This window comes from Mirounga leonina, unplaced genomic scaffold, assembly GCF_011800145.1.
Source record: "Mirounga leonina isolate KUSES-001 unplaced genomic scaffold, KU_Mleo_1.0 Mir_82, whole genome shotgun sequence".
Lineage (NCBI taxonomy): Eukaryota > Metazoa > Chordata > Mammalia > Carnivora > Phocidae > Mirounga > Mirounga leonina.
Window position 1 is genome coordinate 31,547,559 of NW_023270825.1, and position 27,772 is coordinate 31,575,330.

The 27,772-nt window shown below is 54.0% G+C and overlaps 1 protein-coding gene across 3 annotated transcripts in view; it reads left to right on the forward strand.

The window, feature by feature from the left end:
- Nucleotides 1–5,185: 5,185 nt before the first annotated feature.
- Nucleotides 5,186–27,772, forward strand: part of ACTN1 (actinin alpha 1) — a 92,882-nt gene continuing 70,295 nt past the window's right edge. For all 3 annotated transcript variants that reach the window (XM_034993043.1, XM_034993044.1, XM_034993045.1), the window contains exon 1: nucleotides 5,186–5,563. In XM_034993043.1, coding sequence (XP_034848934.1) covers nucleotides 5,459–5,563 — 105 coding nt within the window. In that variant the 5' untranslated portion in view covers nucleotides 5,186–5,458. The remainder of the gene's footprint in view (nucleotides 5,564–27,772) is intronic.

Sequence of the window (27,772 nt, forward strand, 5' to 3'; positions counted from 1 at the left end):
TAGGTATATATCCAAGAGAAATGAATGCATATGTTTACCAAAATGCACATAAAAATGTTCATGGCAGGGACGCCTGGGTGGCTCAGTCAGTTAAGCGTCTGACTCCTGATCTCACCTCAGGTCTTGATCTTGGGGTCATGAGTTCAAGCCCCAAGTTGGGCTCCATGCTGGGTGTGGCGCCTACTTAAAAAAAAATTAAAAAAAGAGTATTCATGGCAGCTTTATTCATAGATTTCCAAATTGGAAACAAGGCAAGTGCCCATCAATAAGAGAGTGGATAAATTACTTAGGATATACTTACACAATGAAATATTACACAGCAAAAACAGAAAAACAAAAACAAATTAACTACTGATACAAGCCACAACATAAACAAATCTCATAGACATCAAATTGAGTGAAAAATCCAGAAACCAAAGTGTACATACTGTGTGATTCCATTTATATGAAGTTCAAAAACGAGTAAGAACAATTATCGGCAGTAGGAAGTCAGAATAGTGGTTTCCTATGTTGATTGTGAGTATAGATTGGGAGGGGGCATGAGAAACCTGAGGTGCTGAAAATGTTTTATCTTGATGCGGGTAGTAGTTTCCTGGGTGTAAACCCAGGAGCAATTTCATTGAGCTGTATGCTGAACATTAGCACCCTTGGGGAATGTGTTTTACTCTATGTTATATCCCTTTTTTTTTTTTAAGATTTCATTTTTTTTTTAGGAATCTCTACACCCAGTGTGGGGCTCGAACTCACAACTCCGAGATCAAGAGTTACACGCTCCACTGACTGAGCCAGCCAGGCGCCCCTGTATGTTATACCCCAACTGAAAAAAAAGAATGGATATTATAAACATGCATATAACTTAGTATCCCTAAAAAATTAACCCGTTTAGTAATTCTGTTCTCTCTATAGAAGGTGGTGTTATATGGGACTAGTATCACCAGTGTGATGGCCACTAGTGAGTCCTGGATGGAAAGACTAGTCAATTCATCACCTTTGGTCCATCCCTTGCGAACTCCTCCCTATTGAGAAACCTAAGACCCTCTTCCTATTCACTTATGGACACCCACGCCCATCCTCGGAACCCCTCCCCCTCTCAGAGCACCAGGGCCTTTCCTCTCTCTTTTTTTTTAAGATTTTATTTTATTTTATTTTTTAAAGATTTTAATTTTTATTTATTTGACAGAGAGATAGAGAGAGAGCACAAGCAAGGGGAGCGGCAGGCAGAGGGAGAGGGAGAAGCAGGCTTCCCGCTGAGCAGAGAGCCCGATGTGGGGCTCGATCCCAGGACCCTAGGATCATGACCTGAGCCAAAGGCAGACACTTAACGACTGAGCCACCCAGGCACTAAGATTTTATTTTTAAATAATCTGTCCATCCAACATGGCTTGAACTCACAGCCCCGAGATCAAGAGTCGGATGCTCTACTGATAAAGCCGGCCAGGCACCCCCCCTTTCCTCTTATTGGCCCACACTTTAGCCCGTGTTCTTGAATCCACATGGTCCTGTCTCCTCAAGAACTATGCCATCTCTCACTTTTCTCTTGCTTGCATTTTCAATTCTTTCCTCTCAACTGAATCCTTCCTCTCAGACTACAAATAGCTCAAGTTTCTCCTATTAAAAAAAAAAAAATTCCTCTTTTAGACCCCCTCTAGGAATGCCATATATATATATATTTTGTTGTTGTTGTTGTTGTTGTTGTTGTTCCCCTTTTACCTCTTCTATATTCACTGTTGTCCCTCATTCACTGCCTAGTGTCTCTTAAATTCACAGCTTTGGCCACACTACTAAAATTCCACAGGCAAAGGACACTAGTGAATTTTCAATGATCATATGCAAAGAATACTGTTAGGCCTTATTTTCCTGATACATCTGATGCTGCTGACTCCCCTCACTTGGAAACTTCATACCTTTGACTTTCACGACACCATGTGGTCCAGACTCTGTGTTCTTGCTGACCCCTTCCTCTCTGTCTCCTTCAAGGCATCTTGTTCTTTACACTCCCTTCTAAGTGCTGCTTCTCCGGGTTCCACCCTTGGTCCCCTTCCCAGCCCCTCTTAGGCATCCTTCATGGGTGGTCTCATGGTTGTCAATACCATCTGTATACTGTTGACCCTCAGATCTGTTTCCCCTGAGTTCAGTCAGGGCCATGCAGTCAACTGATTGCTGGGCAACCGAGTCTGAACGTTCTCAGAGCACTTCAAGTTCAATGTGTTCACACTCAATCCAGGATTCCACTCCCAAATCTGAAATTCTTTATCTCAACTGGTTGTACTGCCACCATTCATGAGATCATCCCAACTAGAAGCCAATAGTGAAGGCAGGGGTTCTCAGCCCTAGTACTGTTGATAACTTGGGCTGGATCTTTCTTTGTTGGGGGGAGACTGTCCTGACCCACTCGTAGATGTTCAGCAGCAGCCCTGGCCTCTAGTGACTGCATGCCAATAGTGACCCACCAGTTGTGACAACTTTTAGAAATCTCTCCAGACACTGCCAAATATCCTCTGGGAGGAAGGGTGTCAAACTGTCCCAGGGTTGAGAAACACTGGGTCCAAAGCATGGGTTTAGGAGTCACATATCTGCGTGTAACCTTGCACTAGTTAGCTACCTCCCCGAGCCTTAGCTGGCTTTTTCTGTAAGGTGGAGACGGTTCTCATCTCATAGTAGAGCTTACATAGGTCATATAGACGAAGTGCATGGTCTGTCTCACATGGGGCACTGGGCGAGAGGAGCAAAGACTCCTCTCTGTCCTCACATTGAAACCCTGAGGCCAGGGTTTCAGACAATACAGACAAGTATTTCTTGTCTACCCACTCTTCTCCATTTGCAATAGACTGAATGTTCATGTCCCGCCAAAATTCCTATGTTGCAAGCCTAACCCCCAGTGTGATGGTATTAGGAGGGTGTGTAGGTCATGAGGGCAGAGCCCCTTGCACCATGTGAGGACACAGAAGATGGCTTCTAGCAACCAGGCTGCAGGGCTCTCATCACACTGAACCTAAGCTTGGACTTCCCCACCTCCGGAACTATGAGAAATAAATGCTCTTGTTGAAGCCTCCTGATCTCCGATATTCCGTGACAGTGGCCCAAATGGCCCGAGACACCACTGCTGCCTGGATGATTGAAACTGCTCTGCACCTGGTTCTCAGCTTCTGTCCAGCCTTGGTCCCCTCAGATCCGCACTTCCCATGGCGCACCGGGCCTCGGTGGTCTGGCAGCTGCCCACCTCCACGGCCCCGTCTCTTGCCCCTCCTGGCCTTGAATGTCTAGTCTAGCTACGCTGAAGTGTTAGGCAACCCTTTTATACCAGGCAGTGTCCTGCCCCCATGTACTCAGACTGATCCTTCTGCCTGGAAGAGCCTCCCATGCTCGGCGTCTGGCTGACTCTTGTTTTTAAGGCGCACTTGAATTTCACCTACTCCAAAAAGTTACACCTGGAGCCTCCTTTCCCCTGCTGGGCTCGGTGGTCAGAGCTTTCCCGCTCACGGCTGCCTCCTCCCGCTATATTTTTGTTTCTGTATCTGTCTCTGCGCTGCATGGGGAAGGAATTGTATCTTTTCATCTCTGTATACATAACATCTAGCACAACCCCTGACACGCAGACAACGCTCAGCAAGTATTCATTGAGGGAACGAGTGGCTACAGCACCATGTTACCCTCTAGTTAGGTGTAGAGCCACAGTTTAGAAATGGTTATAAAATAGTCCATAAATCAGGGGCAGTGCGTCCTCAGCCAGGGGCTTGTGGCAGGCAGGGCGTTGACCCGTAGCACTTGCACAAATGTGAGGTTGACTAATGATGCAGGTAGCTGACAACAGCATCTGCTGGCGGTTCTGAGAGGCGGAGGCACTTTCTTCACCTTTTCCATCTGTGGCCTTTCAGGTGTCCTCATTCAAGGCCCTTCCTGGCAATGCACTCTTCTTCTCACTCCTTCATTCGCCCCTGGATTGACAAGCTGGAGTTTCTGCGGTTGGCTCAGCCAACCCTCGGGGCACAAATATAAAAGCACTCCTGTGTGCATGACCTGTTGGAGGACTGTTCTTCAGTCCGGGATCCCCTAGAGGAGCCCACCAGGTCAGGTCTGCCTCTTCCCAGTATCTGTTACCGCTGGGGCGGTGTGTACTAGGCCTGGAGAAGGAAGCCCAGGCAGGCACCTAGAAGTTAGAGGTGTTTGGCCAATTTTGCCCTCCTTCCTCCTCGAACAACAATAAGGCTTTGTTTGTCAGGCCTGAGGTTACAGGCTGGGCCTTGGAGTCCTGAAAACCTGCTAAATCCCGTTTCCAATTCAAATCGTTGAGCCTCAGTTTGCCCATCTGTCAGGTGTGTGTGTGTTGGGGGCGGGGCGTGTAGTAGGTAGACCACTCAGGGCCCTCCCGCCCAGTTTTCAGGGGGCTGCTGGGGCGTGTAAGAGGGTGGATCCCGCCTGCCCGCCTGCGGGGACGGGCAAAGGATCCCAGGAAGCGGGGCGACGTAGGCGCCACCGGGAAGCCCTTAGGCAGAGCGGTCCCCTGAGCCGGAAAGGACCCTGTGGCGAGGCGGGAAAGCTCTGTGGCTCCCGAACTCCGTTCGCTGGCCAGACCCCGGGCTCTCGGAGGGCAGGGGTCGGCTGGGTCGCGACGGGCGGGGCCGGGCAGGAACGGGAGGGAGAGAGTCAGGAAATTCCCAGGAAATTCCTTTCCATTCCGGCATTCCCTGCCCCCTTTCCTCGGGTGCTGACTTCTCCGGACCCTAGGAAGGAGACGTGAAATGCGTCCCGGCTTTGCTCGCGTCCCTTCTCCAGCCCCTGGCAGCGTGGGGGGCACAGTCAGGCCGGCGCGCCCGAGTTCGCCGCCTTGCCGCGGGCGGGGAGCGTGTCCAGTCCCCGGCGGCGACTGGGGCTCCGGGGAGCGCTGCCGCTCGGTCCCAGAGCCCGGGGAGGCGTCCCCCGGCTTCGGTCCCGTTCAGCTTAAGCTGGTGTCACATGAGCGGCGGGGGAGTGGGAACCCGGGGAGTGGGCGGGGGCGTGCGCGCCGGGAGGGGGCCGCCCAGTCCACCTATATGCGCCGCGGCCCGGCTGACGGATGCCAGGAATTCCCAATGAAAGGCGATGGGGGGAAGTTTGGGCAACTCGGCCTGGCCAATGGAGAACCTCGGGAGGGCTCTGCCCCTTCCCCCCGCCCCCGCCCGCCTCGGCTCCCGCAGCGCGAGTGTGTCCGCCTCGCTCACTGTGCGTGGAGATTAGGTCCCAGGCAGGCAGTCCGCGAGCTCCAGCCGCCGCCGCCGCCTCCAGCAGCAGCTACCGCGAACAGCGCCGCGGCGGAACCGGGCGCCGGGGAGCGAGCCCGGCCCCGCCAGCCCAGCCCAGCCCGGCCCGACTCCCTCCCCACGCCGGGGCAGGAGCAGCAAGCAGCCGCCGCCGCCGCCGCCGCCGCCGCCGGGAGAGAAGGTGGAGGAAGAAATCCAGCTCGTAGCACGCGCGCACCATCATGGACCATTATGATTCCCAGCAAACCAACGACTACATGCAGCCCGAAGAGGACTGGGATCGGGACCTGCTCCTGGACCCGGCCTGGGAGAAGCAGCAGAGAAAGGTCAGCAGCCTCCCCAGCCCGCCGCAGCCCCCCGGCCCGACGAGCTCCGTCCGCCGCGCTCCCAGCTCCCGGCTCGGAACGGGCTCCAGGCTCTCACGAGCGGGGGCGGGGGATGCGCGGCCGCTGCGAGGTGGGGTGTTGGGTTACAGGCGCGGGCGGAAGGGGGAGAGCCCCTTTCCCAGAGCCCGCGAACGCCGAGCCCGAGCGCGGGGAGGTGGGGCCGCCGGCGGGCAGGTCGCCTTGGGGTCCGCGATTCAGGCCACCCGGCTGCAGCCGCACGGTCCCCGCGTGGGCAGGGGGTGGGAGGCGGTGCTTGGGAGGCTGGGGCTGAGCCGCTGGCTTGGTGGCTGCTTGCTCCGGATCGATTTTCCCTTCCCTTCCCCGCCCCCTGGCCGCCTCTCCATATGGCGTGCGGTGGCAGCGCGCTTCCTGGGCCGCCCTGGGCTCCGTACCTGCGGGGGGCGAGCAGCGCGGGACCCTGCACCTTCCAACCTCAGCCCGCAGGCCGCGGGGGGCGGGGGGGAAGCGGGCGCCGCGGGGATTGGCAGCCACCTTCGGGTCTGCCTGGAGGGGGACCTGCTGGAGTGGGGCCGGAGCCGAGAAAACCAGGGGGCAGAAGCCGGTTCCCCAGCAGGCCCTCTGGGGGCGGGGTCAGGACGGCAAACCGTTTTATTGCTAAACTCAGCTGCGGGCGGAGATGGGTTTGCGTCTGCGTCCTGCCCCTCCGGCACCCGCTTATTCCTGGGAGAAGGCGAATTTGGGCAACTTGATCTGAGTTGAAGGGCTCCAGGACAAGAGGTTGTTTACTGGGATATCTGGGGTCAGTCATTGGGGAATCTCTGCTTAGCCACCGTCCCCAGGCGTCCCAGACGAGGTGTACCGGGTGCGCACCCCGCCACGGGGGCTGGCTCGGAGCTGGCGATGGGACCTGGGCACAGTGGCCGGTGGCAGGAAGAGGTCAGAAACCACTCTTGTGGGGAGGGAGGGGAGGGCGCCCCAACCCTGCCTCTGCTTCCTGCCTGAGCTATGAGCTCTTGCCCCAGGCGGCCACGTACCCTGAACACCCTCCTCTCTTCCCCCCTCCCCTCCAGCCTCCCCCCCCGCCCCCCGCTGTCCGCTCCCATCCGGTCCCTCCTCATTTCATCTCCCCCCACCCCCCGCTGATCTGGGAATGGGGGGGGACAGGATGGCGCGTCCCTTTGGATAGTGCGGTTAGGGCTGGGCTTGAGGGAGAACGCTCATGTCCAAAAATGGTAACATTCATTCCCTTTTTTAAACTTAAAAGGGGGGGGAGTTTAGGGAGCCGACTGAAGTTTTTTTTTCAGCCAAAGGCATCCTGTATTAGCTCACTCAGGAATCCTAAACCCTGAATCGGCGCCCTTTTACTCACTTCATCATCAGACAAACAGAGGTAATTTAAAACACACGCACAAAGGGCTTCCTCAAAGCCCTGTGACCTGAGACCCAGGCAGGGGCTTCTGCTGGGCCTGGCCCTGTAGGGCAACGGCAGAAGGTCTCCGGCTTGGAGTTGACTTACTTGCAGTGTGACAGTTGCTTAAACATTCCTCCCCCTCTTCCTGTTGCCCCCCCCAATCCCCGGGGAGGGGGGTGCTGTGAGAGTCCCCACTCACTGGGCTTATTTCCTGGGACAATTGGGCAGTTGGTGGAGCTCAGAATGGAGTGGTTAATTTGAAGATTCTTGTGGGATCAAGGTGGGGGGGCCTTTTTAAAATTTCGGGGTGAGGACTTCTTGAGACTAGATTTTAAATTGGATAGGAGGGGGTGGGATTAGGGCGGTGGATGTCTTGGGCTCTTCCATGGACAGTAGTGGAGACATCCCTGTTTGCAGAGCACCTATTATATGCCTAGTTGGGGCACGAGTGACAGGATTGTGGGATGAAGTTCTTGGGAGGGCAGAAACTCTTGTCTCCCCAGTGTTGGTCACTGGACCTGCGTATAGTATTCTGTATTAAATGAATGAATGAATATATTAAATATAGTTGGGGATAAAATTATATTGTCTCTGTTTCTGTTTATATATACACACATATATAGACTTGTAAAACTCTGACGTGGGCGGTGGTGGGTGTGTCCCAGGCCTCTGTAGCCAGGTGGGAACAGGTCATCTGGGAACTGTGGTGATCTAGGGGGTAAACTCAACAGTTACAAGGGCTGGCATTGGATGTGAGCCTGGCACACCTGAGGTTGAGGAAATGAGGGGCAGAGGGGAAAGTAACCAGTCCAGAGTCCCAAATGGTGCATGGCAGGGGGCTGGGGGGAAGGGCAGCAAAGTTGGACTTGGCATCCAGAGCCTGCAAGGACCTCTGGACCAAGGGGAGCCAACATGTGCTTTGGCAGGGTTGATGGAAGGGGTGGGGGCGTGGCACAAGCTCTGGGCCTGACTTTGAAAATCCAAGGTTTTTTTTTCTTTTTGTTTTCTGCCGTTAATTCTGTTATCTTGCATGGGCCTCAGTTTTCTTGTCTGAAAATTTCACCTAGTTCTCGGGGTGCTGGAGATATAAGGAAGTGGTATTATGTGGGAGATGAGACCTAAAGTAACTTGTTGCTTTTTTTTTTTTAAGATTGATTGATTTATTTGAGAGCGAGCGAGTGCACAAGCGGGAGGGGCGGAGGGCAAGGGAGAGAGCATCTCAAGCAGACTCCATGCTGAGCACCGAGCCTGACATGGGGCTCGATCTCATGACACTGAGATCATACCCTGAGCCCAAACTGAGAGTTGGATGCTTCACTGACTGTGCCACCCCACGCGCCCCAACCTGGGTGTTGCTTTTGACAGCCTCCCTGCTGAGCGTGGGAGGTGAGGGATGAGGACAGACAGACTAGTGGACAGAGGAGGCTGGCCATTCCAGAAGGAGGCAGGAGAGTGAGTACGTAGCTGGGTGGGTGGGAGGACACAGTGCAGTGGGCTACAAAGGCCTCTGGGGGGGAGGCAGAAGGCCCTGCTTTTAGCTGTGGTGCACTCACAACAATTGGAGAGACTTCGGGCAAGTCATTTCATTTCTCTGAGCTTTTATTAGAGTATTCAGCAAATACTTTCTGAGCACCTACTCCGGCAGGCCCAGTTCCAAGTGCTGCGGCTGGAGCAGTGAATGCTCCAGACAGGTGCTTCCGATCTGTTTCCTCCTCTGTAAATGGGCTGCATTCCTGTCCTGCCCTGTCCTGCTGATCCCTCAGGGCTCTGACAGGCCTCGGATGAAATGACGTGGTGGCAAGTACTTCCCTGGTGACTGGGTAGGCCTAGGCAGGTGCAGGCAGGAGGCATGACTCAAGAACCTGCATCGGTGGGCTGTGGCTTGTCCCGTCTTCACAGAATGCTTCCGTGCAGAGTTCATGGGCCTGGACTCCTTGCCTCCAGACACAAAATGCAGTGGCCTGGGGAGTTGGCTGGCCTTCCCAATCTTCCTGACCTTCGAGGCTGAGCTCTAAAGCCGCCTTTTTTAAGGGAGCAGGTCTGAACGCCCCATCTTTGCAGGATGACGGTACCCCCGGTTTATTTGCTCACGTGCGTTTTGTGCACACCCTCCTGTGTGTGCCGGCTGGACACCAGGCCAGCTGGGGAGAGCATGGATTGAGTAGCACCCTGGCTCTACTTTTGCAGGCTTGTGACCTTGGGCAAGTTACTTTAACCTCTCAGCCTCCAATTCCTTATTTATAAAAAGGAGCTAATATCCCCACCTGCTGGGTTGACGAAGATTTGTAAAATGGCAGCTTTCAGCTGTTAAATTTTATTCTCTCTTCTCTCTTGAATCCTGGAGGCTCGGATTTAGTGGGTATTCCCACAGATGCCAGTCCTGGGTTTTGTTTTGTTTTGTTTTGTTTCACATATAGGAGCTTTGTCAATATTTGTTGAGCTAATGGTGTTGAAATAGGCATTCACCTGGCAGGTGAATGAGGGCCCCGGTCCCGAGTCTGCACCCACACCATGCCAGGGCACAGCAAGATGGGCCCCCTTGTTTATACTCCCTCCTAGACTGCAGGACCATTGCAGGAGCTAGTCAAGGCCACTGGTCAAGGGGGAGGCCTGCTATGGAGTGGTTCACCTGGGGAGGAACAGGACATCGCCTGCCTTGAAGGTTAGGGCTGCAAAAACCAGAGTGATGCCTGGTGGAAGTAAAATGTGCAGGAGGAGAGAACTGATTCTCGTTTCAGTCCTCCTACCCTTCGCTGTTCTGCACTCCTGCCTGCTTCACCTTGTGCCCGTGGCCGTGGGTACAGGGCCCAGCCTCTTCTGTTCTCTGCTGAATCCCTGGTGCCTAGTACAGGGCAAGGTGTTGAGAAACAGCATCACGCATGGCTCCCAACTCCGGGATGGGGGGGTGGGGTGGAAATAGGGATGGAATATTTTACATTCCAGACAAACCAGCTCATCTGGGGCTGTATCCTGGCTCCAGCCTCTGCAGACATGCTCTGGGCACCCTGGGTTCAAATCTTGGCCCCTTCACGGACTGCCTATGTGATCTTCAGTGAGTTACTTACCTGCTCTGTGCCTGATGATGCCAATGGGGAAATGAGGAAATTAATCATTCCTGCCTGATATAGTTGAGTGGAGGTTTAAACCAAGTTAATGTGTGTAGGGAATTTAGCATAGCACCTAACAGGGAGTGCTCAATAAATACATGTTAACTCTTTTGAGGAGCCAGAGTTTCTGTGGCCTTTACCCTATATTCTTGGGAATAAGGTGTAGTATATAAACCCATCTTAGGAGGAGCCAACTCCTAGTTGGCTAGGAGTATGCGGAGTTGTGTTCTTTGACCTTGGACCTTGAAGTCAACTCTGGCTCATTCCGCGTCACTTGACCTTTCTGATTGCTCAGTCCCTTCGCTATAGAATGGTGTAGAATCTCTTGCCTACCCTTTACCTACCTCCTGGGTGTCCAGGATGAAGAGATGAATGTGAAGTGCTCAAAAGCTTTGTCAGTTTGTTACAGTACAGGTAAAATGACCTCAAAGTATGAATTTCCTCTAGAGGATACAGCCTGGAGTGTCTTCAGGCCCCACAGTCAAGTAGCTGAGGGCATTCTTGAGGCCCTGTCCATGCCTCCCGGCAGCCTACCAGCCCTGCTTTGCTGCTTCCTCTCCCAAACCCGTCTCATGTGGGTACTCTGAGGACACGATTGCCAAAGCCTGAAGGAGCTGGACGGGGGTCTGAAGCACGGGGCTGCGGGGCTGCCTCGGGCTACCACCTAGGCTTCCCTAGGATAGATGCAAGAAGGCCTGGAGCTCACTGAGAACCAGATTGTCCAGTTTTGAGGAATGATGAGATCTTTTTTTTTTAAGATTTTATTTATTTATTTGACAGAGCGCATGCACAAGCAGGGGGAGTGGCAAGCAGAGGCAGAGGGAGAAGCAGGCTCCCTGCCGAGCAGGGGGAGCCTGATGTGGGACTTGATCCCAGGACCCCGGGATCATGACCTGAGCCGAAGGCAGACGCTTAACCGACTCAACCACCCAGGTGCCTGAGGAATGATGAGACCTTGAGGGGCTGTTAATCACTAGAGTTGGGCTTGTGGGTGTGATAGGCTTGCAGGCTCCTGCAAGGTCTGTGGTCACCAAAGGAAAAGGAGGAAAGTCATTTCCTGAAGCTGACTTCTTGAGGAGGTGCTGCCAAGGCTGTGCTCACTGGAGTGGGGGTGCGGGTGGGGGGAGGCCTGGACCCCTGGGCCCTTCCTTGCAGGCCGTTCTAAGTGTGAGGAGGTCAAACCACACGGGCATCCCGTAGTTTGTTGTTGGGATTTGAGCTTCCCTTCTCCTTCTCCAGGAAGGCCTGGAGCTGGGCGCCTGGCCAGTGGCCACAAACCCTAAGCCTGGCTTGAGGACACACAAGCTGAGGACAAGCCTGGCTTGTCACACAAGACCTGGTGCCTCCTGTGGTTCTGGAACCAGGGTGGGGCAGCCCGAGCCTGAGACCTGCGATCTGCTGCTGTGTGTCTCTAGGGAAGAGCCGGTGTCTCTGCTCCCTTCTAGTCCCTTCTCACTGTAAGAACATCCATGGTGTCTCCCGGTGGAGTCCATCGGTGAGCACTGGGTGAATCCCTGTTAGGTATCCTACACTTCACCCGCCTGGAGCTGTGCATATCATGGTTTAGGTGGAGAGAGAAGCAGAAAGATAGAACGTCACACCAGGCAGTGCCCCAAGTGGCCCGAGGTGTGGTGCCGGCCGCTGTCAGGCCAGAGCCAGCCCTGCTCCCTGCCTGCGCTGGTGGAGAAGGGAGAGAAGAGCTGGTGGCATTGAGCTGCATCTGGAAGGATAGGCAGCGGTTGAAGACTCTGTGGGAAGCCTCCCCCACCTTCCCTGGCAGTTGGGCTATGTGTGTGTGTGTGTGTGTGTGTGTGTGTAAAGGAGGGCAGGGCAGGAGGGAGCCAGAAGTGTGGAAGGGCAGACCAGAGGGCAACCATGTGTAAGCTGCTGCAGGCCGGGCAGCCCCCCGCTTCCATTGTTCTCGCTCCTTGTCCTTCGCGCAGAGCTGACCTCTCACCTTTCTGAGAGGCCAGGCTGTTTGTACAGCTCACAGGTGGGGCTCTTGAGCCCCACACCTGTGCAGGTGTTGTGGGGACCATCCCAGCCAGTTAACCCCACCTGAGCTGCCCCCATGTGTAACCCACCCAAGCTTTTCCTAGGATGGGGTGTGCAGCCAACGGGCTTGTGGTCTTGGGGCACCTTCCCCACTAGTCATGCTTTTCTCCTCTCTGAGTGTGCTTGGTGGGCACGCATCTCTGCAAGGGCCTGGGGAGTGGGGCTCGGTTACTCGCCAAGGACATGGGAGAGGTTCCAGAGCCCACCGGCGAATTTGGACAGGTTAGTCTGCAGCTCCCTAGAGAGGTAATGGCCGAGAAGCCGTGGGCAGAGGAAACCCGTTAGCCTGCTTCCTTAGTCCTGGCCACAATGGGTCAGCCCGCTCAGACTCCTGATTCAGACCCAGGGTTGTGTCTCATTGCTGAGGCACCCGTGTCCTGCTAAGCACTAATTGCCCAGACCTGGTCCTGCTGGAGTCAAGGGGCCTTGGGAGTGGTGGGGGCAGGAGACCCAGCAAATTGGGGCTCAGAGACAGCCTAGAAGCCCACTTTCCTCCTTTTTTTTTTCTAAATAGATTTTATTTTTAAGTAATCTCTCTGCCCAACATGGGGCTTGAACTCACAACCCCAAGATCAAGAGTCACATGCTTCCCTGACTGAACCAGCCAAGTGTCCCCACCTTCCTCTTAACACATCAGGATTTCTCACTGGGTCCCAGGCTAGGCATCAAGTCCAAGCTCCCAGAAGCCTTCCTTCTCAGTGGGCAGGGGTAAATTTTTACACAGAGGGGTGGTCAGCTGCTCTCTTCTCTGCCTTGCCTGCCCTCACCCCTGCTCCCATGTCCTGGCTGGGGATTATCTAGCAGGTTCTCAACACATTGGGCACCTGGAGTCTGGGATAGTGATGCATCAGCCCCAAAGCCATGTGGGCAGGTCATGACCCCAGCTTGCCTCCTCTGTGTGCCCCATTCAGCCCTCCCAGACAAATAAGCAAAAATGATGGCAGTCCCCAACAGCCTGGGCACAGTCATCTTCCCAGACCAGAGCTGGGAGCAGAACTGTACTTAAAAAAAAAAAAAAAAAAAAAAAAAGCTTTTTCGCATCATATTCATAGGGGCTCCCCCACTTCTGAGCACAGGCTAGGTATCCGGCACTGTGTTGGGGACTCTGTGCCGCATTAGCACATCTGATCCCGTGAGATGGGCACTTTATCCCCATTTTACAGACGAGAGAGCTGGCTCAGAGCAGCTGCAGAACTTCCAAGATCACACAGGCCGTAAGAGGTGGGCCTGGATCCCCGGCTGGGCAGTGTGGCTTCCTCCGTCTTCTCACCACTTCGCCACTTATTCAAGAAATGCTTGTGTTATCTGGGAACATTTGACCAGGGGCAAACATAGATGAAACAAAACCCAGGGATGAAAACATTCTGGAATTAGACATTGGAGATGGTGGCACAACCTTGTGAATATGCCGAAAACCATATACTAAATATACTAAAACTTGCTCAAAACATGTATACACTAAATATATGTAAACATAGTCTAAATATATACATATACTATATATGTATAAATGTTCTAAAACCCACTCAAGTGGGTGACTTGTGTGGTAGAATTCTATCTTAATTTAAAAAACCTGAGAACATGCTAAGTAATAGAAGAAAATGACAATTGCCTGTCCTCCCACCTCTGGAGCTAAGCAGCCTCCCAGGAGTTGCTGGGGCTCTCTGCCTCCTTGCCCCTCTTCCCCATTTGTGTCTCTGTTGCTCACTGTTTACTCTAAGGTCAGGGATCCATGTTCATGGTGAGTGAGTGGGAGAGCTGCAGAAGAGGAAAATAATCAAGAGGGGCATCTTTCATAAAAAGCTTGGTGTGACCCCGTGCTTGGAAACTGCTTAAGAATAGATCACACACAAGCACAGACAAGTAGAAGGCTGGGGTGGGGAAGGAGGGGGTGGCTGTCCTCATTTCCCCAAGGCCGAGTCCCACCGCACCTGCACCTCTAAACCCTGTTGGTCTGGGAGCGCTTCTCACCTTCTGCCATCCCCCGGGTTAATGGGGAGGGGTGGGAGTGTCCAAGGGGGGCAGCTTTCCCCAGGCCCGAGTCCTGGGAAGGGGAGGGGGCCCGGGGTCCTCCCTCAGGAGGCAGCTGCACTGCTCTTAGGGTTGCCTAGCAATAGTGGGAAGAGGTGACTTAGCCCACTACAGAGGCGGGAGGAGAATCAAAAGCAGCCGGGGATGGAAATCGGGAGTAGATGCAGAGGATGCCGTTACCCTGGAAACTGCCTTGGTCCTTGGCTGTGGGGGGCTACTTTGGGGCTGGGGTCTGTTCTTCATTGAGAGGTTGTGGGGTCCTCTCCAGACCTGGGGGGTGGGGGACACAGAGAAAACCCCTCTTGCACATGGCTTGCATGTTAGACATGTTCTTTCGGTGGCCCCATTTAGCATCCGTGGCAGCCTTGGAAGGGATGTGGGATGATCACTCCTGACAGATGAAAATCCCAAGCCGGGAGATAGAAAGTAACATGCTCGACAGCTGCAGAGTGAGAAGGGCCTGGGAAGGAAGGTGCTGGTTGCCTTGGTCCTTAGGGGAACCTTTTGGTTTAAAGCATTTCCCAAGCCCAAGATCTGGGAGGTGATGTAAACACTGCCTACCTCCTGGGGAGGGAAGAGAAGATGAGGAAGGGAAGGCTGGGAAGGAGCGTGTTCTGCTTTATACCACCAGCCAGTATTTATTAGGAATGTCTTGGTTCCCCAAATAAGTAAAATGACTGATTGTTCACACTATTTGAGGGTTGTATGGCTTGCATTACCTCAATCTGTCAACCCTTTGAAGAAGGTACTGTTCATTTCCTTGTTGCAGACAGGGAAACTGAGGCTCAGAGAGGTTAAGTATCTTGCCAAGATCAACCCGCTAGTAAGCCAGGTTATGAATGAGCCCAGGCAGATCGACCTCGGAACTCAACTCTTAACCAGAAGTGCCGACAAACCTTTTGCTATTCTGTAGTTTATGTTTTGAGAGACAAGGCTTATATAAATGATATCATAAGGAACAACTAAAGATGGTTTATAATCAAGAACTCATTATAGGGTTCACGGTCTTTTTTAAAGATTTATTTATCTGAGAGACGGAGAGAGAGAGAGAACCGGAGTGGGAGGGGCAGAAAGAGAGGGAGAGAGACTCTCAAGCAGATTCCCTGCTGAGTGTGGAGCCAGACATGGGGCTTGATCTCATGACCCTGACATCATGACCTGAGTGAAACCAAGAGTTAGATGCTTAACCGACTGACCCACCCAGGTGCCCCAGGATTCGTGCTTTTTTTTTTTTTTTTTTAAGTAAACTCTATCCCCACTGTGAGGCTCGAACTCATGACCCTGAGATCAAGAGTTGCATGCTCTGACTGAACCAGCCAGGTGCCCCACGATTCATGGTTTTTAGCATTTATGCTTTCACACGTAGTTTTCTCTTCATTAATCATGATGAGCAAACTTGTGAGGTCTTATCCCCTTTTTGTAGACAGGGCAAGTAAGGCTCTGAAAGGTTAAGTGACTTTACCAGTGTCTCTCTTTCAGCTTGAATGGGGTGGAGTGGTTTTAAGTCCAAGTCTTTGACTGAAGGGTCTGAGAGGCTAAGCCAAGGGAGCAGGGCCTATCCAAAGTTACTTTTCTTGGTTGAAAAGGTAGGAGAACATTCTAATTGTATTTCTCCACACTTTTGAGTAGAAGGAGTAACTGACAGGAATAGACTCAAGTCCCCTGAACCTGAAGGTCCCTGTGTCCCTGGTGGCCTCTGTAGGGCTGACCCCAGCTTTTGGGAACTGGCCTCCCTGCTTTAAGACTCAACTATGTCCCTCCTCTTGCTCTGGTTCCCTCAGCCTCACCTGCTCATCTTTCCCTTTGTTGGGTCCCCAGGGGAACAGGCTTTGAACCAGGTAGCATGAGGCTCACTGTTTATTTTGATTTTAAATGAAACCCAAAGCTGGAGGTTCTTGTTTAAGCATTTAGACTATTAAGAAAGTTGGTGAGGGAGAGTTGGGGGGCTTAGGCTGGAGTCTGTTCAGGCTTTTCAGCGCTGCGGGCCAAGCCAGGGGACAGCCCCGGGGGGAGGACGGTGCCCTTCCTGACCCCCCAGTTTTGAACCTTTCGGCTCAGGGTGTAAATCAGAGGCCCCAAGTGGTTCAGCGGGCGGCGGAAAAGCGGTCAGTGGGGGAAGGGAGCCGGTGACAAGCTGCCTGCTCTCTGCCTTGTTTTTCCTGTTGCGTGCTGGTTGGTACCGGGGCCCGGTCAGAGCGCAGACACAGGCCTGTGATTTGAGGCCAGGCCAGGGCTCACCGGGGAGCACTTTTATGGACCCGAAGATTTATTTTTTAAAAGCCATCTGTAAAGCTGATTATAAACGGATGGGAACAGAATGGAGGGGTGCTCTAAGCTCTATTTTCAAATCCTCTGTAGGTGAAACGCCAGGAGGGGTGGGTACATCGAGGCGGGTGGCCTCCTTCACACAGGTCTCCGAATGGAACTTGGCTTTCTGTCTTGGAGGACAGGCCGCCTGCCCTGCGTGTGGGTGGGTGAGGGCCTGTTACAGTCAGACTGTCTTGTCTCCTTATGTCCGATGTGGGACTGTCCACCGTCACAGCCTGGGGTTTGGGGATGCAGAGAAGTCGGCCTTTCAATTCTTCTCAGTCCCACCGCCAGGAAATGGGATCCCCACGGCCTCCCAGCGTGGGGTCTGCGGGGCTGGGGGGGAGGCAGCCGCTTGGCAGAGATGCTGTGCTCCCGACCTCCGTGTCTGTCCTGGGCGTGCAGGCCGTGCACATGTGTGAGTGCAGGCACACGTGTGTGTCTCTCTGGATTTCACAAGCCCCTGTGTTGATTTTGGCCACCGTCTTGACTTCGGCAGAGGAGTGGCTCCCTTTCAAACACCGCCGACATCCTCCAGATAATCCATAATGGCACTTTCCAGGGGAGTTCCCGATATTTCGGAAAGGTCTTTCTTTCCAGGAACCCAGAGTGCTTTTCCAGACTTGGCTCTGGGAGCTGGGAGATGGAGGAGGCAGCTTGTGAATCCTGCTTTCCCGGAGCAGGGGAAGCGGGGCCAGACCCCTGGTTTCCTGCCCTTTATCCTGGATCCTGGCTGGGACTGTTCAGAGGTATCTTTGCATGCATGAAACCCTGAGGCCTCTTTTTAATTTAGATGTTTCCCCAGACTTGAGTCTCTGTGAAAGCCGCTGTTTTTGTTTACATTAAACAGTAGTTAATTTGGAGGTTCATTGTATGTAACTAACTTAAAAAAAATATTAAGGAATGCTGCACAGGGGTCTCAGTTCAGGGGGCCTGGCCGGAACCCCTGTAATGGGGCTGCTTGCACAAACAGTAAGGACACAGTGGGGCGCAGGGCTGCCAGGCTCAGGGACCTGCCCCTAATTCCCTTTCCATGGGAGCTGCTGGTTCAGAAGGCCCAGGCCCAGGGAATGTGTCTGGGGATGTGGACCTGAGCATCCGCCCCCCGGTGTGTACCAGCCCGATAGGGTGGTGTGGGCCAGGCGCGGTCAGGGGTTTCCCAGCTATTAATTCATTTAGTCTTTTTTTTTTTTTGAAGATTTTATTTATTTATTTGATAGAGAGGGAGCACAAGCAGGGGGAGGGGCAAAGGGAGAGGGAGAAGCAGGTTCCCTGCTGAGCAGGGAGCCCGATGCGGGGCTCGAGCCCAGGACCCTGGGACCGTGACCTGAGCCGAAGGCAGACGCTTAACCGACTGAGCCACCCATGTGCCCCTCATTTAGTCTTCAGAGCATCTTATGAGATGACTTAGCTGGAGATAAGGAAATTTAGAAAGGCCTGCAAAGGCTCAGGCGGTTCCAGCTGGTATTTCTAGGTTTTCTGCTCTGGAGGCCAGTGCACCAAGACCATGTGTGTTATAGGTGGAGGTGAGGGGCTGGCGTGCCTGTCCCCCGCGCTGTCGCCGTCCTCCCTGGAAGTAACCGCTATCTGGTGTTTGGTGCTTTCTGTCCTCAGCGTATGCTGTATCATGCAGTCGCTGCCTGCATAGTTGTCTGTATTTTAAGTGGGGTCACAGCCAACATAGCACCGCACATGCGCGCTGTCCTTTCTGCTCGCACCTCTCCTGTGCCCTGGAGCTGTCGAGGTTGGACTGGCCCCTCAGCTTCACAGCTGAGACCACAGCTGAGGCCTGGAGGGGCTGAGGGACCCGAGGGACTTACAGGGGGCTTACAGGTGGAGGCGAGACCAAAAGCTGGGTTTCCTGCCTCTGCGGGCTGCTCTCTGTGTCACCCTTCTGCTCCGCAACCGCCCCCCTCGCCCGGCGTTCAAGGACTCCCTGGTATCTGAGGAGGGAGGGGCAGGAGCAGCCAGCCTCAGTTTCTTCTTTTCTTTCTTCCCACACGTGTTTTGGCACCTGGCTCCCATTTCCTGGGGGGCACCTGCACCCTTGCCCGCCGCTCTCCTTTCCTGGGGCCTCCGAGAGTCAGCTTCTTAGGGACTCACTGCTTTGCCAGTTTTTCTCCTCCCAGAGTAGCAGTTGTGCTTTTATTGCTTCTTGATGAAGCAAATATGTAATGACAGAAAGCTACTGTGGATTTGGGAATGCTTCTAAATGAGTTTGCATTTTATGTCTCGCAGTGGCATCTTGCAACATCGGGAAGTTAGTCGTTCTCGGCACGTAGAGTTTGGGAAGAGGCCGAGGTGGGGAGCCACAGCTGAGCCCTTCTTGGCTGGGCCCCAGGGGCAGCCGGTGGGATTCCAGTTATGTCTCCCTGCCCCGGCCTGGTTTCCTGGCTCTGGCCTTTTCTTCCTTCTCTGCTGGCGCTCGGCCACTCAACGCTTGCCTCGCTCACTTAGCGCCTGGGTAGAGGATGGAAAGGACAGGCGTGTTGGCAGCCCCTTGGCAGCCCTCATCACCCTCGCTTTGGGCATTGTTGTGAAACTCTTGGCTCTGAGGACATTTGGAGGGTTCTCAGGGGATGTCACTGATCTATGAATGACTTGAGGCTCCTTGGATGATTGGAGGTAGGTCTGGGCGGGGGGGGTGGGTGGGCGTCTCAGGAGCCCTCCAAGGAGGCGGTTTGTCGCTTGGGCTTCCTGGAGGCTATGCTACTGCGATCCAGACAGACTCATGCCACCTCGTCTCAGAGCCTTGAAGCCTGGAAGGGTGGTTCTCAAACGTGACCGGGCGTCGAATCACCCAAAAGGCTTGTTAAAATACAGATGCTGGACGCCTTCCTCAGGGTTTATGTCAGTCTGGGGTGGGGCCTGAGAATGTGCATTTTTTTTTTTTTAAGATTTTATTTATTTATCTGACAGAGAGAGACACAGCGAGAGAGGGAACACAAGCAGGGGGAGTGGGAGAGGGAGAAGCCAGGGAGCCCGATGTGGGGCTCGATCCCAGGACCCGGGACCATGACCTGAGCCAAAGGCAGACGCTTACCGACTGAGCCACCCAGGCGCCCGAGAATGTGCATTTTTAACAAGTGAGCAGGCACCTCAAAGTTACTAGCAAAGGAGTTAGACCCAGGCAGGGGCGAAGAATTGGGGCTACTTTGCAATCTGCTGTACAGGTTTTGACGTAGATGGTGACTTTGCTGATATTCACTACCTAGTGCCTCCTCACCCTCCCCCCAAAATAAGGGAAAGCTGGGTCCTTTCTCAATTTGGGTGGCCCAGGCCTGGGGAGGGAGATGTGCTTCTGCACCCTGAGCAGGGTGACTCCTGAGGAGCCTCCTGCTGGCGCAAGGTAGGTGCTCAGCAAATATTAGATGTGCTGAGCGGTGACAGTGGGTGCCTTGGGAGGGGGTGTGGCAGCCACAGTCCAGCAGGGCGATGTCTGTCGGATGCTCAGGTGTTGGGTGGCGACAGTCCAAGTCACCAAGGGCCGCAGCAGTGATGGGGAAGCATCAGCTGGAGATGGGGTCCGAGCCTAGGATGACCTCAGGCCCTGCTATGCTGCTCTGCACCCCGCCTCGGGGTGTCTGATTGCAGGGTGGCCTGGAGCCTGTGCGCCCCCCGCCCCTGCCCCCCAGCTCCCTGTTAGGCAGCCCTGCTGTGTGTTTTCCTCTTTTGGCCAGTGGCCCACTTCAGATTCCTCTCCCGAGGTCCTAGTCATGCTGACACGTCCCTGTGCTCCCTGCCCTTGTTGCATTTGGCTAGCGCCCCTACTTCAGAAAATCTTAGGGAGTTTCTGGTCCTCTTGTGTGGGTTTGTGGGCCTCAAAGGAAGTAAAACCTCCTTCCAGCCCCAGCACTGAGGGTTTTCTCTCAAGCGGTGGATGTCAGCAGCCTGCTGTCTTTAGCCACAGCAGCCTGGGGGGCGTGGAACCTGACAGAAGCTTCAGACCCTCCAGCTCACCAGCATTGGGGTCCAGCAGGACCTTGGTCCACCTGCCTCCCTTTCTGTTGGAACCCTGGTGGGTGGCATTTAGGAGAGGAGTAGGTGTGGAAAAACCGTCCTCTTCTGAGAGAGCTTCCAGAGAGCTTGGAAGTGCTGGGGAGGACCCTGTTCTGTCCTCTGGGAATAAGGAGAGCAGGCGGGCAGGATGTCCCAGGGCTTGTGGGTGCTGTGTGATGCTGGACAAGCCAGGCCCGATCCTCACCTACAACATGAGGGCCTGGGTTATAGGATGGTGGGAGGGGCGTGTCCTAAATGCCTTACCTGGCTTTTCACATGGAGATGATCTCTAAGGTCTGGGTCAGGGCCAGCACTCTGTGTTTCTGTCCTCTTGATGGGGATTGCTCCGGAGAGCCAAGCACTTCTAGAGGTGATCTTGAGGTTGATTCCTGGGCTTCCCAGCCTGGCCCTGAGACAACTATTCTGCCAACCCACAGAGACTCTTATCTTTAGAAGTCTTCCGTGTCCTCAGCTTTCAGGAATTTGTTCCCACCCTCTAGGGAGGGCGTGGGTGGCGCCAGGTGAGTGAGTTTCCCTTATGGATCCAGGGGTGCTCTGTGTTTTGGGCCCTGCATGCACTCTTATTCTGGAAATGCCTGCCTGGGGTGTGGCCGTGTGGGAAGCCTGGTGCCGGTGGAGGGTAGGGAGCCTTATTTGGGATTGGTGAAGCGTCCCTTAGCTCCACCTTCTCACCTGGGTGCTCCAGGTGTGGTCCGGGGGTGGGGAGAGCATCTCTGCCTACAGCAAGATGGACCGTTCATAATCCGTCTTTTGTGTAGGCTTAGCTGCATCACAGGACTGGTGCGAGGTAGGAGAAACTCCAGCTGTGCCAGGGAGCAAGGATTTCAGTTTGGAATCTGCCCAAGGGACGGGTGTCAATAGGCGGCCTTGTCCTTCACTTTGTTTACTTCTAGAACCCAGCTCTGGCCCTTCTTTCCCTTGTAGCAGTGCAAAGAAATCAAATCAGAATGCCGGAGCCAGAAGGGGACTATACTGTCACCAGGTTCTCCCCCGACTCAGATGAAGAGACTGAGGTCCATAATGGTGATCTGACTTGTGCAAGGATGCTCAGCCATGGGTTCATTCCTTGTGGGGCTGGTTTTGGGAAGGACTGTTTATTCAAGCCCATATGCACCATCTTCTGAGGTCATGCTTGTGGGTGGGCTCCAGAACACCTGCAGATAGACGGGCAGCTTGAGCCTCTGTGCTCTGGAGGCAGAGGGATGGAGCTGCTGGGGTTCCGGCTAGTGTGTGGGTGGTCAAGTTCAGGTGGATTTCACACATGATGGCAGCAGAGCTCTGCCAGATTGGAGGTGGTGAAGGACAGGTGGGTTCTTTGTATGGCTGCCCTTATACTCAGATGTTCCTGGGACTGGCTCCCGAGACTGCAGTTGAGGAAGGGAGTGAGGAATGAGCCAAAGGGTCAAGGCTGGTGGTGCGGGTGGGACTAGCGGTCGCGGTCCGGTATTTACAGCTAACATGCCCACACGCCCAGCCTGTGCTAAGTCCGTGATGTGCTTTCAATCCATGAATCCTCATAACCACACTGTGCAGTAAAGGTACTATTCCATTCTCATCTCCACTTTACACAAGATATTGAGCTTTAGGGAGATTAAGTAATTTGCCCCAACCCACACAGCTCTTGAGCGGTGTTCTAGCCTTTGAACCCAGGGCTGCCTGGCCAGAGCCCACAGTCCTCACCACTGACCTGACTGGAGACCGGAAGCCCCTCACTAGAGACAAAACTGGGTCTCCACCCTCCTTGGGCCCCAAATACCTCTCTGCTGACACACACATTCCTGCACATTCCTGCGGAATCTGGAGCTGCCTATGGCTGCTGGGTGATGCTGGACGCGCCACACCTGCTCTTCACCTACAACATGGGGGGGGCGGGGCTGAGTGATAGGATTGGGGGCGGTGCTCCGTTGTCATTGCTGCTGGAGTTCTGGTCCCTGACACTCCAGGGCCCAGTGCTATGTCAAGCAGTGGACATGGGGGCAGCTCAGGGCTAGATGGGGGCTTCTCTTTGGCCTCTCCCTTTCTTCCCCATGTCTCTTCTCTTTCCCTCTTGCCCTGTGTGGCACCCCGGGCTCTGGCCATCCCTAAGGCTGGTCTTGGGAATGAGGCTGTACTGGGCCTTGCCTCTGGGGAGAGGTGGAAGTCCTTGCCTTCCTGGGAGCACAGGGGTGCTGGCCATGCTTCTACCGACTACCCCAGAGTGTGGCACCTTCTTGGCCACGTCCGGGGTGGGCTGGCCCTGCGTCTGTGGTGGTACTCCAGGCTCCACCCCTGACCCAGTCATGGTGGCTGGAGGCCCTGCGTTGCACATCACACTCTTACTTCATCCCCGCAACAAGGTAGGAGGCATTAACTCTATTTATAGGTGAGGGGATCAAAACCCTGACAAGTCAAATAACACACCGAGGCTCGAGTGCTGCAGGCCGAAATTCGCACCCAGCTCTGTGGGGGCTGAAGTGCCCCGCCCCGCTGAGGCCCAGATTGAGCAGAAACTGGCAGCTGGCTCCCAAGAGGCAAAAGCCCAAACCCCAAACGACAAGGAAACAGTGCTCAGCCTGGCTACAGCATCCTGGGTCTGGGCAGGCCAGGGAAGAGAAGGGCGCGGCTGGCCAGATGAAAGGCTTCCACAGGCTTGCGGGCACCGTCTACGCATTAGGCTGTGGCTGGGGCATCGCTCGGGAAAGCTCAGGCGGGCCAGCATAGTGGTGCCAGGACAGCCAGAACCAGTCTGAGCCTGTCTCTTGAATCTGGCCTTGCCTCTGGGATTTTGTTCTTTGCATTTCGAACTACGTCGTCACTTAGACCTGTTAACAGGCCGTAGGAGTCTGGTGAATAATACTAATGCAGGAGTCATGAAGTAACTCTTCCAATGCCGCGTGCCTGGCACCGTCGTTAGCTTTTTACCTCTAAGGGCCGGGGCAAGGACTTTCCACGCGCTGACCCATAAAATCTGCACGATGACCCTGGGACGTGGGCACTAGGATCCCCATTTTACACATGGGAAAACCGAGACCCAGAGAGGTTTAGTCAGTCACCCAAAGTCCTGCAGCCAGTAAGTGGCAGAGCTAGGATTTGAATTCAAGGATTTCCTGTCCATAGGACCATGATTCCCTTGAAGTCAGGGACCTCCGTGTGGCCTTTATTTCAATCTCCAAAGCTGGCCTTGCACCTGATACTGAGAGGGCTTTAGGAAAAGTTGTAATGATAGAATGAAGGGTGTTTGGATCCTGCCCTTTGAGCGAAAGCTGTCTTTTGCAGGTATCCTGGCCTGGCTGCCTGTGGGCGTGTGAGATCTGCAGCAGCCCCAAGGCCCACCCTTGGTGGCCCACCCTTAGTGTCCTACAGCCACTTACTAAAAGGGGGGCTGCCCCCGTACAGGGGGAGACTGCAAGGGTAGGTGGAGGAGGCAGGGCTGGGGAGACAAGCCCAGGAGACACAGCGCCCAAAAGCCCCTCACTAGCTCTTCTGCCCTTTGGGGAGATCAGCATTGTCTTCACGTCACATGTGCCATCAGATGTTGAATTGTCCGGGAGGGATAAGATAGCAAAGAATTTAGAATTTAATCAAGTTTTCAACTCATCGTGGGGGGAGGGGGTTGTTTCTTATTTCTCTCTTTTTCCACCATGCCTGGCGTGTGGTGGGCACTTAGGGAATGTTAGTTGCATGAATAAGTTAAAAAAAAAACAAACTTATTATGGGAAATACAAATACAGGAGTAGAGAAGAGTATAATGAATCCCCTTGTACCCATTACCCAGCTTCAACACTTAGCGAAACCGCCCTGTCATATTTAGCCATCTGGGCTAATTTACATGAGATGAACGTGCTCGTGAACTGCTCTTCTCACGTGTACAAAGGACAAGCGGAGACGAGAGGACCTTATAGCCCTAACGTGAACTCAGCCTCGTGTCATCTCCGTTCCAGGCATGGACGTGCAGTGCTCCAGAAGGCTTGAACTACTTGGTACCTGGCCACATGGCATGGCCCCAGCCCCAGGGTGGGCGGGAAGGCTCTGAAGGATGAGTTCAGCCAGATATTTGAGGTGGCCAGACATACTCTGGGGCCAAAGGCACTGCAGCCAACGGTAGTCTATGCACTCAGTTCACATTTACTGTGGGTCATTTCATTTTTTTTTTTAAATGACATTTTAAATCTAAGAAAAAGTATGGAGCAGAGTACAGCAAAGACCGATGAGCTTACCACCCAGATTTAACAGATATTAAGTACTTGCTCTTTCCAGGTCAGGACCAGGTGGTTGAGAGCAGGTCAGGGTCAGGTGCTTGAGAGGCCTGTGGGTGACAGGCCTATAAACCTTGTCACAGTAAAAGATGTCACATGCAGTATAGTGGAGGGAGCCCAAGGGAGGCCTCAACCCACCTTGGAGGAGACAGGTTAAGAGTTCCTGGAGGAGGCGATAAAGTGAGCTAAAAATCGAATCTCTGGTATGCCTGGGTGAGTCAAGCCAAGGGTGGTGGTGGCGAAGGGCGGGGAGGTGGGCCAGGCAAAGAGTGTGACCAAAGGCATGAGCAATGAGTATCAAGCTCTGAGAAGGGCGGGGCAGGGGATGAGCAAGGAGGTGCGGGCTGGGAGCTGCTGGAGAGAGAGAGGCCTGGGGGTGGGTGGCAGCCTACCCGGTGAGTCAGCAGAGGGACGAGCACGGCCATCTTCCGGGCAGCAGTGGGCTCTGGGCTTGACCTGAGACCTGCTCGGCACTTGGCTCTCTGGACCCTGCGTGCTGAGAGGGCTGGAGACCCATACGGTCCAGTGGGGAGGGTAGGAGCCATGTCAGGAGCAGTGGAAGGAACCTGGCTGTGTAGAGAAGGCTCCAGGCCAAGTTGCAAGGCCCAAGGGAGAGAACAAGTACTGGTGGGAGTTGTGTGGGAGATGGAGTCTCGCTCAGAATTTCTAGCCGTCAAACTTTCCAGAGAAGGAATGAACTGTGGGGTCATGAGTTTCCTGGTCTTGAGGGTGTTTGGGTAGACTTGTTGAAGCCCATGGGGGTGCTGGAGGGAGGAGGGCTCTGCCTTGCCTGGTGCCCAAGGTCCCTGCTCACTCTGTTCTCAGGCTTGAGGCTGGGGAGGGCGGGGTAGGTGACCCCTGTCTGGGTCGGAGGGTACTCCGGGGAAGCGGCTGTGGGGGAGGTGCTGGCCCGTTGCCATGGGCACCACCTCTGCTGTGGGTTTCTAGTTCTGAGGATGCCCTGGAAGGGAATGAGCTCACTCCACCTGCGAGGTGGTGAGTCAGCCTCCTGCTTGCTCTGCAGGGCGAGGCTGTGCCTCAGACCACCGGGGCTTCTCTGCCCGACTGGAGAAGAGATGGACACAGTAGGGACAGCCGCCAGCCATTCTGGCAGCCCCGGGGACCCTGACTGCAGTGGAGGCCGGAGGAAGCCTCTAGTCCACTCGCCCTAACCTCGGCCCTCAGCAGGGGCTGAACCATCCCTTCCGCGGGCCACTTGGTTCCTGTGGCCCGGGCGCCAACCGCAACCGTGCTGGCCTTGGGCTCGCAGTCGGTCCCCTGGGCTGGACAGACACGGAGGTGGGGGTGTGGAAGGAGGCATGCAGGCCATTTGCAAATGTCCGTCTGTCAGGGGTGAGGGTAGTTTCTGGGGGTGGGTGAGGAAAGCTTCCTGGGGGGAGTGCTGTTTGATCTGACATGGGAAGGCTGAGGGGCCGCTAGCTCGCCAGTCAAGTCCTAGGCGTTTGGAGGTCAGGGGTCATGGCCGATGGCTCCCGCCTCTCTCCACAGCCATGTGTCCAGGTGTCTAGTCTGTCGTTCTTATGACGGTGTGCTTGGCACATGGCTGCTGGTGGACAGCGACGGCGAGAATCTCCAACAGCTTTCAGGGCACCAGGCGTCTTCCTCAGGACCCTAAGACATCCAGACCACACCCACTGGGTTCCAGTCCCTAAGGAGCCAGATGGGGGCTTGTAGCCCAGCCCCTCCCCCAGTGTGGCAGCCTGGGGGGTGACAGGGGAAGGCCAGGGAGCTCTGGCCTCTGCTTGCCTGCTTCCTTCACCCACATGGGCTTCTGTTTCCCTTCGAGAAGATAAACAACTTCGGGGGGTCGGGGGGGGCATGACCATTTTAACCCTTTTACCTAAACACACAAATTATAGTTCCAGAAACCTATTTTTGTTTTCATCCTCATATATGCGTTATTTTGATAGTGGTAATCATAATGTATATACAGTTTAGTTCTGCTTTTTTATTTCTCCACATGGCATTTTATCAAAGTCTTTTTTTCCCCCCCATATAGGAACACAGCCTTTGTGTTCCTTCCCTGGAGAAAGTGAGAGCCAAGTATAGAGTTTGTTTCATGAATATTTTTTTATTTGTACTTTTTTCCGCCTTTCTCCAAAAAGCATTTGAGGAGAGCACATTAAAAGGCTCATGTATAACAAAGTTTTAAAGTTGCAAGATCTGAGCTTTGTCAGGGTGAGGAGGAGATAGTTGAGAAAACAGTGTTATAAGAGGTTAGTTTTTGTAAGTTTGCCTTGACCCTAGTTCGGAGCTTCCTGGTAGCCAAAGCAAAAGGGGAAATTGGAATTATCATACGTTTGTTTCTAATAAAAGGAAGTATATCAGTTCATGGGAGAGACACTTTTTGTAAGTACTGAGGGCTTGAACTTACAACTCTGAGATCAAGAGTCACCTGCTCCACCTGAGCCAGCCAGGCACCCCTGCATATTGGTTCTTAAATCAACCCCCAGGAGACATGATGTTAAGTCACAGTTAGATGAAGGCATTTCTGTGAGAAACTGAATAATGAAATCTCATCCTCTGCTTCTAGAGGTTCAGCCTTGGCGAGGCCTCACTCCTTGCAGATGCTTGTCACGGGAGACCCTCACTTGCAGTTGTTTGTCTGGGGCTGGAGAGCCATCTGTGTGGACTCCTGGGCCCTGTGTTTATTAGAGGTTTTCCAAGACCTTTACAGAGAAGAGAAATGGTTGCTTTAGGTATGAGGCACGTGAGGACCAAAGCTGCTCTTTTGTTAGGAAAAAAAGAGTTTGGCCCGTCCATCTTTTCAGAAGGAAGGTGGTGGAGGCCAAGGATGTCCTCCAGAAGCACTTTTGGATTTGTTCCATGTGTCAGCCAGGCGTTTATGGCCCAGAGCATCCCTTGCCGTGGAGCAGGGATGAGGCCCTGCGGGGAGAAAGTGGCAAGAAAGTGGCTTGCTAGTCGGGGCTGGGCCTGGTGGGACACCTTTACTGGCTGCTTCACTCCTCACTGAGGCGACAAATATTCTCCTCTTCCTTTT